General features: G+C 48.0%; 1 protein-coding gene across 1 annotated transcript in view; it reads right to left on the reverse strand.

Annotated features, from left to right (window-relative positions):
* KCTD15 (potassium channel tetramerization domain containing 15) overlaps positions 1-10,619 on the reverse strand; it is a 38,146-nt gene that overhangs the window by 8,233 nt on the left and 19,294 nt on the right. Inside the window, exon 3 of the mRNA XM_009872306.1 lies at positions 5,754-5,898. Within this exon, the coding sequence (XP_009870608.1) occupies positions 5,754-5,898 (145 nt within the window). The remainder of the gene's footprint in view (positions 1-5,753; positions 5,899-10,619) is intronic.

The raw sequence follows: 10,619 nt of genomic DNA on the forward strand, positions 1-10,619 counted from the left end.
TCTCTGCCCACCAGTAAAGCTCCTGGTTACTGAGCGTGGGATCAGTTTAAATCTACAAGGATTAGCAACCTAAATTAAAAAAATAAACAACAACCCTGCCCCAAACCTTCTGAAATCTGTTATTTGGGACACTGGAGCAACAGAGTGCACCACCTAACGGTGTTCGTTACAGAGGGGTGTGCAGGGGCCTACCGAGCCTTTGCCGGGCATCTGCTGGCCCCATCTATCTCTTTTTTGAGCACAGGAATACATACAATGCTAAGGAAAAATGTAATGCTGCAGAGCAACCAGGAGCATCCAGTGCTTACTGAAGGCGATGGCAAGTCTCCTGTGGTTTTAAGTAGGTCCTGAAAAACTAGTTTTAGAATATCGGTGTTCATGGTCACTATAAAACAACATATTATTTGTAAAGTCAATCAAGTAAATATGTGCTAAGAAAACTCAGTGGTAAAACTTTGGAGAGCTGGAACAGCAATATAAAAAGCAGCCCTTCATTTCTGAAAGCAGAGAGAGAGGTACAGTGCTCCTGAGGCCGGAGTTTTCAAATCTAACAGCTCTTCCATGACTGTTCCCAGACCAACACAGCCACACTTCAGATGGATGGATGTTGAAATCGGGGCCGTGCTGGAGCATCACGTGCTCTGTGGGATGGGGTGTGCAGCTAGTCGTAACTGCCTGGGTTAAGCCAAGGTGTTTGGGTTCATTTCTAAAATAAGACTCCTATCTCCATGTCTGTTCCATCCTTGGGTTGAGCACAAAGATCCTGGAAATGGTTCTGCACCTGGAAGAAGGGGTTTGTAACTGAACCTGGTGCAAAGAGGCAACGTGTACAAGGGGCATTAGGCAGTCTGGGCACCTATTCTCAGGCAGCAATAAAAGGAATTTGTTGCGCTGTAACAAGTAGAGGGGATAAAAAATATGTATTTCTGTCCACTAGTGACTGAGAAGGGACACTTTCTGTGACCCCTCCCCACATACGCTGCCCCACACCAGCCAGTCCCACAGCCCCGACCCATGCCGGCTCCTGTAACGGGACATCTGGCATCTCTGCACTGAGTGACTTGGGCACCGCTAAGGAATTTGATGGTGGATTTAGGGAGGGAAGAGGATTTTGCAAAACCAGGAACAAAGAATGAATGGCTCATGGCGTGGGGGTCCGTTTCTCTGAAGCCTGTGCTTGAGCAGTGTAATGGACTCAGTGCTCTAAGAACACAATTTTCTCATTCAGGTTTTATACGCTGGAGTACTGTGTGTCAGCGACTGGACTGGAAGGGATGCCCAGCTCCGGCTTGTCTACACAGGATGCTCAGGTAATACTGATAAATGTATTTCCACCCTTGCACTGTAGATATAAATACTACCCTGATGATCTGCAAAAGTTTAACATGAAATATGACGCAGAAGAATTAAGCCCACAAGGGACCTCACCAGGGAGGTGCCACAGGACCTGCAAGGTAAGATTTCCATGCTGCTCATTTTGGTAAGTTAACGAAGGCAGATGCAGACAGACCTACCCAGAAGAGCCACATTTGCTGAAATGGGCACACGAGTAGCTACAGGGTGTTAACTGCTTGGCACGGTGGCAAAGTGCACACAGTTTTCATTGAAACTCAGCCTCAGAGCAGCCTGGTACAGCTTCTGTCCCAGGCGTACGCTGATAAATGCACACAGCTACTGCACCCCCTCTCTCACGGAGGCTCCAGCCCCGGTGTCAGGGTGGTGCTGAGCAGCAGGCAGTGTCCTGCAGCAGGTTTTGTACGGTATGCAGGAGTTCCTTGTGCTGCAGGACTAATGATGCATCTCCCAGTTCTGAGGATTATCTCCCTACCTTCACTGCTGCACCTTGTGACAGCACAGCCCAGAGCCACCGTGTATGGTAGCTAATGGTGCTGTTTGTTTTCAGCCAAGGAAAACTGCTTTACTCCAAACGTGATTCCCACCAGCCAAGATTCCTGCTCACGAGCAGGGTGCTCCTTGCTAGGCTGAAAGGGAAGATGGGACAGTCCAGCCTTTGATTTTGCTGTAAAGTACCGCAAAAATCTCTCATGAGCTACCATGAGCCTTCAACTTCTTGTGGCTGTTGTAGGAACTAGTTGCAAAGCTCTGTCAGGTCACCTGGAAAAAGGAGCAGCTCACCAGGTGGGATGCACACAGCCGTTCCCCATCCACAGCCTCGGACAACATTTAGATCTTAAGTGGAAGGTAAAGTGATCTTTCAAATATGCACCTTTTTGCCTCTCACAAAATAATCTTCTGCTCATGGTTCAACAGAAAAGCTTTTTTTTCTGGTGGATTTCCCACTGGCTGAATTCTGCAGCCACTTCTGACAAGGGTGACATCTTTCTGGGGAGTGTCACTGCAAGGCCAGTTATGCTGCTGTCCCAACACCAGTGCCAGTGGGTCAGCAAAGATCTGCAATCTATGGGCAGAGACAGCCAACAGAAACTGTAAAACCATGTCTCTCGTGAACGTGATGCTGTTCTCTCAGTACTAAAGAGGTCCTTTATTTTTGTACCTAACATTGACTCCTGAACAGACTGAAATAGCTTTTTCTGCCCATTTTTCGCTTGTTATTCTTTGTTACATGAAACAACAAACTGTCATCCTGACTCAACGTTAGTTTTATATTTTAGTGCTGCGAAGATCTGACTCCTGGCTACGAGAGAAAGTTGCTCACTTCTATGATGACAACTGTGCCATTTGCTAAGGTCAGTTTGAGAGCAGTTGGAATTACAGGCAAGCACACTAATTTTAAAACAATGTTAATAAATTAGCGTGTCAGCCTCGTGGTTCCAGTGCTACAGGTGACCTCTGTAACTCATATGAAACTCAGATGTCCTGTGCATTTGTGCTCTTCCCCTCCTGAAGATGGACTAATAATGTACATATTGCCTATGTGTATGTTTTACGATCTCTAAGCAGGGAGTGAGTCTCACTAAGTAGGTTTGATGGCTCCCAGCTTTGCGTGAAGTTACGTACTGTCAGTGAAGGGCACAGGTGCTCATAAATGTCCTGGGGAAACACCTCTGGCGGGGGGGAGAGATGAAGGCAGAGAATATTTGGGCTGCAGAGGCGAGGCAGCTCCTGTGCCGGCCACCCCCCAGCCCAGCAGCGTGGCAGACCTGGGGGTGCTGGCTCCACACTCGGCTCCGGGGTATTTATTGCTCAAGGTGTGGTGGCTGCAGGCGTGGGACAGTGAGCCAGTGCGGGAGCTGTGAGCTGCTCGAGGCGGCTGCCATTGCTCACTCGGCCTGGGCTGGCTGCAAAGGAGAACGGAGCCAAACAACTCCGGTAATTTCTCAGCGTATTTCATGTGGCTTAAAATCCCCCAAACCCAGGAAAATTATATGAACTATTAGAGTGTTGCTTTCAGCAGGGAGACCTGTCAGATACTAAACACTTTCAAGTTCTGACTTATTAGTAGTTGGAAGTGTAATTAATATTCACTGTAAACACACCAGTCAGATTTGATAATAAAGAATCACCAGCCTAGGAACACATACCCCACTTTCTCTGCATTTCAGTGTTAACTTAGTCTGAAAACAACACTTAAACAGCAAACACAATAATGCTGGTGTGGTACTAACATTCCAAACTTTCCAAAATAACCATCTGAGCAGCAATTCAAGTTGAAAAGCAACTTGGCTAAACCTTGAGGCTAATAAACTGCTTGATTAAATTAAGGAGTAAAAACTAATAAATATTCAAAACACTTGATAATGCTTTGTTTGACATAAAGAACGTTTAATGCAAGTCTCACTGGAAAACCTGTCAGGTTTTATACCTTAAATAGAGCTTTGCATTTAGAAACACCCAGTGATTCCATTTGCTGCCTTTGATTATTGTCTTCTGTCACTTTAATCATGCTGGTAAAATTACACGATTTCTGTGAAGTCAAATCCGTTTACAATGCAGTTTTAATATAGCTTTGCAGTGCATTCTTCTGTGCATTTTTATTTAGTTACTCCCTACCTAGCAATACTTTGCTTTGTTCTTGAGCCCTCATTAGCCTGGGGTTTGCTCTAAAGCTCTCCCAGGGAGGAACTAAATAAAATACAGTTAACCCTATGCAAAGAGATGGTCTGGAACAACGGACTGAGCCTGGGCACAGCGCCGGCTCTCCCGAGTCTCTCCCAGCCTTGCCAGAGCCTTGCTGCGCAGACAAGTCCTTGGCATCCACCGGCACTCTCACCTCCAGGCTCTAACCAAATCCTGCTGGTTTTGTTTCACAGCACCTCTGAAATCTGGATGCCAGTCGAGGCCATGATCAGCTTGAACTACATCACTTCTCGCCTCTCTTCTCAGGCTGCCCGGTCCCACTAAGTTTTCCAAAACGCTTCTGCTAAAGCATCTCCCTGCATTTCACAGGTACCGCTTCTCCATCCACCCCCCCTTTACTTGCCCCATCCTACAATCCACAGGACTGGTCTGGTCTTTAGCTTCACCCTTACCTGCGTGTTCCCTCTCATTTCTCTGTGGAGAGCTCTCCCAGCATCCACCCCTCAGTGCTCTGGCTCTCACCCTGCCTCACACACCCCAGCCTACAGGTCAGCCTCCTTGGCCTGCCTGCCGCTCCCCAGAACAACCAGTGCTCAGGACAGCCCTGCTGGGCTGGAGCTCCAAAACCACCAACGAACACCAGAACTTCTCCCTGCCTTGGGACTAGCCGTGTGCTCCCAGCGCAGTCTGCCTACTCAACATCAACTGTAAATGGTCCCATCCTGGGGTCAAATATGACGGTGCTCGTAACTTAGGCAAGAATGGCTGAGGAGCGGTTTGTAGCGTGAGGATCAGCTGTACTCCAAAACTAAAGCCACCACAGCAACCACAAATGCGGATTGACTCAGTCATGACTGGCCAAATTATCTTGCCTACCTAGTCCAACATGCAAAGTGAAATCTCACTGCACGGCGCGGGAACTTTCCTCTCCAGCAAGGCTCCACGTCCTCTAACTGAGCCGATCCCCGCTGCCATCCCAATTTATTCATCATTTCATCCTGAAGTTAGTGCTTTTGTTGAATCTTGTCATCTACAGTTTGGACACTTTTGTCTTCTAATTTTCATACATGAGGATGACAATGTTGCAAGTTTCGTAACTTTATTTGGCAAGGCCAAACAAACAAGGCTAGGAGGAGAGTTTAAACAATCAGGATTTGCAAAGCAACAACCAGCGCCATTATTTCATAGAAAACATGTATTGCTCCTGAAGAAACCCTCAGCAATTTCCATCTCCCAAGAATATTTTGACATCCATAAAACTGTATAAAAGGTTACTTCATGAAATCAAAGTATCTGCATCAGTTATATCTAACACAAATCCTCACGGGCTTCTTTACGGGTGTTTCTTTTTTGTACCGACAAGAATAAGATTTGTACAATTTAAGTCCTCTAAGTATCAAATTTAAAACATTTCTAAGTGTTAAGACCTGGTAAGTGCTGGTTGCTGATGTTGCTTCTTAATTGTTGTTATACCCTGATAAATAAACTAGAAATGTGAGAAAAATACAATTAGTTCAGAAAAAAATGATGTAGCCATAAGCTTCATCATTTAACTTTTTATGGTATCCATGACAACCCCTGGTCCACTTATTAAATAATAGCATCCCTGCTGTAATCCACAAGTAGTAAAAATCCTAACAATAAACAGCAACATTTAGTTAAGCATGTTTAAGTCACGCACACAAACCAACCTGCACCAAAACAAATGACAGAATAGGAGGAAAAAATAGATTGTGGACTATAGCTTTCCTTACCTTAAAGTCATCTGGGAGCAGTAACTTAGATGTCCTTAGGAAGCTTAATATATATCTGAAAATTTCACCATCTCGATCAATGAAATAATGTTGTTTTAAGCTGTCCAAGACAATGGGCTCTGTGCCATTAAACAGACGGCTTATTCTGAAAAAAAAAAAAAAAGAAAAGAAGAAATGGGCAAAAGAGACAAAATCTCATTACACCCTCAGGGCTTAAGAACAACCAGCCAATTTAGCGGCATCAATTCCATGTGCATAAGTATCTTAATTTGGTGACAAAACAAGTTCACAAAGGTAGATGCTTTACACACGTGTGCGCACCCACGTGCTCACCGACACGAGGCACATGCGCAGACACAAGCAGCGAGAGCCCCACAGCTGCCCTGGCACGAAGCTCGTGCTGCCCTGAGTAAGGGCTGCGGATTAGCCCCGCGACCTCGACAAGAGAAGTGCCTGCGAAACACTCACCCCATGGCTGGCACAGCAATTTTGGTGCCAACAGGCATCACCAGCTCCATTCTGCATCCCTGTCTGCCACTGTCCTCCTAACGAAGACCCGAACGGTTACTTGGAGACAGGTTCTTGGCCATGAATTTTTCCTCCAGCTTGACACTCATTTTGATTGAACACCATCAGAGCCTGCCCATGCTAGAGGAGAGGCTGCCCATACGCCGAGATGAGCTGTATGGACCTGTCAGTGCTGGACAAGCGGCCACCCAGCGCTGAATGTTCTGGCAAAGCAGCAAGCGATGGCCCACACAGCATCTGCAGCACTGCCTGTGGGACCACAGTCCCACCACCAGCAGTCCTGGGGATCAGAGAAAGCAACGGGGCAAATCTTTTGTGAGAAAGGAAAAGGAAGCGAGACCTATGAGACCTGAGGATCAGTTGGTTACGGGACCAAACCACCACATCAGTGACATCACTCCAGCTTTCGCCCTGTCCTGAAGAGCATGCTCTGCAGAAAGCAAAGCAGGCATCTGCCTGGCTGCTGCTCCTCCTGCCTCTCTCCTCCAAACGCCTGGCTTCTCTCAGAAAGCTTTGTCTTCCCATGAGAAATAACCCAGCTGAATGTATGTTCTTGAAAGGAAAATCGCAGGAGACAGACAGCAACGACCTATTAAGTAATTGAGTCCATCTCTCTGACAGTGCAGCATTGTTCTCAACTGCAGAGTGTCTCGTGTTTCAAAGTCGAGTCTTAACCCTGCCAGTGAGGACTCCTCCATTTCCCAGAGAGCCCATCCCGCAGCCTGCTGGATTTCGCTGCCAAGCCGTCCCTTCGACTCGGCCGTGCAATCTTCCTGTGTCCCTCGCCGAGACCAGGGCAGGGCTTTCTCCTGCCGCGGATAACGAGCTCACCAAACCCTGCCGAAGGCGATGGCCAGCACTGCCGGCGACCTCTGCAGCTGCAGCCTCGCTGCCTCCCTCCTCCCAGCATCACCAGCCCGGCCCGAGCTCTCTGGCCTGGCAGCAAGGCGAGCGGGTGGAGAGGCCACAGCCCGGCTGGGGCCGGGGGGGGGCCGCCGAGGCCACAGCCCGGCTGGGGCAGGCGTGTGCCCGCCCTGGCGAGGGGACGGGGCAGGGTTGCTCCCCCGGTACTCTGTGGCTGCACCTGACAGTGACTGCTTTGGGTGGTGGGTTCCTGCGACACGGTGAGATTTGCTCTCCACAGCTGCACCTCAGTCTGGCCTTCTACCTTACTAATTTAGTTGCAAATTTAATTAACATGCCACTCTTTTCCAAATTAATTGTGGAGATATTAAATAAAACTGGACTTAGCAAGTCCTCACTGAATTCAGCTAAAAACCTTTCTGCCCTCTTAAGCAGGCTCCAGGTTTTACTGCCTGCTCTCATGGCTGTGTCAGCATTCAGTGAGTCTGAGTTACTTAGGAGAATAACTAAATGCTCCACTAAACTGTAATTATAATAGGTTTACTGGTTTTTCTTCAACTTCTAGCTTTTCAATAGTATCAGAGAACACCATCCAGTTCATGCTGCAACATCTAATTTATATAATCCCGGGATTTGATAAGCCTCCAGTAATTCATTATTTTCTTTTTTCTTGTTATTTTAGGGCTATTTTTCTGAGACAATTAAGTATATTGTATATATTGTACAGTGTTAAATTTTATGCCAGGAACTAGACAGTTGATTTATTTCTTTAGACGTGCACGTGAGCCAGTGTGCTGTGCTGGGTTAGACTGAGAGCAGAGGAAACACTGACAGGGCAGCTTAAGGGTCAGCACAGCACACTTATTGAGTAAATTTGCATGGCTATTGAAACTTTCGAGATCTTACACCTAAACGAGCTGGGCTGTGGCTTAAACCTCCACCCCCTCACCGCCCTTTCTCTGGGAAGTCTGCAAAACCAAGGCGATGGCTGCTCTTTGGTTCTGCCGCACATTTGGTGGAAGGTTTGCCAATGACAACAGGGCCCAGGGAAGACAGGGTACAAAATTTTAATGGGCTGTTCTTTAATGTAGTGAAGCATTTTTTTGTTAATGAAAACAAAACATGAATTTTGAGGCCTTTGTGGAGTGCCCTGAGCTGTATTTCTTCACCAGTGAAATTACTGCTAGTGAAAGAAACTTGCAGAGTGTTGAAAGACTTAACTGCCACCCCAAAAACAGAGTGATGAATAGTTTAAGGATTTATTTGACGTTTTAGGGGGCTGCTATGTTCCAAGAACCAGCTTCCCTGCAGCCTGTTGCAATGCTGCGTGCAGAAGGCGCTCCTGCTTCTCCCCTCTCACCAGTATAAACTGTACCTGTAGAAAGTCCATCAGAAAATGCACTGTGAGAGCACACAGTGAAGTCAAATGGCAGCTTCCGAAGGAAAGTTCACGTGACAAGGCTACTAATCACGTGTGAAGCCATGAAAAAGTGCAGTCAGTTGCAGCAGCTCCACAAGCCCCATCGGGATCCAGTGTGTGCAGTGGATGGGTCTTGGCTGGCCAGAAAGAACTGCTGGGTGCAGAAGCATGGAAGCAAAATGCTTGCAGGTTGTCAGAGAGCAGAAAGTCGGCGAGTGCAAGGGCATGGGTATGGTTTTGCACTGTGCAAACTTACTGATGTTCAATCAGAAATTAGGGACTAGTCTGGCTGGCAGCCTCAGGAAGCTGGTACCTCCAGTGCCCCCAGCATGTGATGTGAGTTACGAGTCGTGGCGAGTGGCTGCAGCTCTCAGAGTGGGCAGCAGTCACCCTGAAAATGACTGGGTTTATGTGCGGTTGTAGTGCCCAGTACCGTACTGACGGACAAACGGGGTAATGGTGTTTTGAGGAGGCGCTTGCTGATGGCCGCAATAATGGCACTGCCAGCGATGTTTGTGAAGAGGCGGGAGGTACAGGGTAACAGCGGTGAGGCGAAAAGAGCTGCACTTGGACCCTACTGCAATGAGTGAGACTGAGCAATGAAAGCTTCCTCAGTCTGCCCACCTTTTGCAAGAGATGCTTCACTTTCTGATTTAAAAACACTTTTAAAAATTCTGTCCAAGATTTAATTTCCAGACAGGGAGCAAATCGAGCCAGGATCAATTCAAGCAGTCGCAAGCCTAAGGACAGCAAGCTTGCCTTTCCATTGCCTCCACCTCCCTGCCCAGGTCCTGCTATGCTCACACCATCTTCCCATTGCACGGCTCTTCACAGCCATCTCCTCCTCCTCAGTGCTCCTGCTTTGGCAACAACGTGCTCTCCCTGGCCACCGCACTGCAATGCCACCCATCTCGACCCCCGCAAGGGCCCCACTCCCAGCCCCCGCTGCATCACGTCCCCGTGGAGCAGAGCCACCGTGGGGCTGGCATCCAGCCTCCAGCTTAGTGGGTCTCGCCAGCACCTTGATCCCAGCTGGATGCTCCTCCCTGCTTCTCCCAACATCCAGAACACAACCTGTTGATCCTATTTCTAAGATTTCTTTGTGCTTCTGCTGTTTCTAAGGCCTTTTACATCGTCAATAACATTTCGCCAAAACGCCAAAGGGCAAGTTTCTAGCTTTGTACCAATTTTACTATGATATTAAGATCTCCTTGTATTAGATTAAACACAAACAATGCAGTCGGCCAACCCACAAGGACAAGAGCACCAGTAAATTCTTTTCTTCATTTCTTGGGCAAGAGAGGAAGCCGTGTGCAAGTACCTACAGACGGCTGCGGCTCTCCGTGCCCCCCGGAATGCTGGCGACCAGCTTCCTACCATGCAAGCTCCCTGCAGAGCCTGTTGAGATGGGAGCACACGGGGGGGCCCCCAGGGCAGTGGCTCCAGCCCCCCCAGCAGAGCTCGAGGCACACCATCTCCTTCATAAACTCCCCCAACTGCCCCGCAGAAGCAGCCAGGGGATTTTTGCACTCCCAGCTCCCTCTGGAGCACCCTTGGTCTTCCTGAGATCATCACTGAGCGCAGCCACGGCTCTGCACATCACACAGCGCTGTCGGCAGCAGCGGGGGTTAACAGCATTTTCCAATGGAAAAGTTTTTGGGGTGGGCAGGTTGCGTTCTGGTTTGCAGCCAGTTTAGCTATTTTCTTGACAGCTCTCTTTCTGAACAGGTAAATCTGTTTCCAGTGGCTTTCAGAGGAGCACCTAGTATTGCAGGACCTGTGGGACAACCAGCAGCTGGGGCTGTAGCGAGCACCAGCAAAAACCCCCAGTGCCGAGCCCCCCACCGGGACGGTCCACTGGGACCCCAGCCCCCCCCAACACCCACCCAGTCAGTGCAGCGAAACCACGTAAGTAAAACTCTTTATCACAACATTGCACTAAAAGTATTAATTTAAGTAATTACGTGATTAATATTTTACTGTTCAGTGATATTTTTGTGATTCATAATTTAGTTGTTTACACTTATGAAAAATTGATTCTGTAGACACTCTTT

This window comes from Apaloderma vittatum, unplaced genomic scaffold (genome assembly GCF_000703405.1).
Source record: "Apaloderma vittatum isolate BGI_N311 unplaced genomic scaffold, ASM70340v1 scaffold31036, whole genome shotgun sequence".
In the NCBI taxonomy this organism is placed as follows: Eukaryota; Metazoa; Chordata; class Aves; order Trogoniformes; family Trogonidae; genus Apaloderma; species Apaloderma vittatum.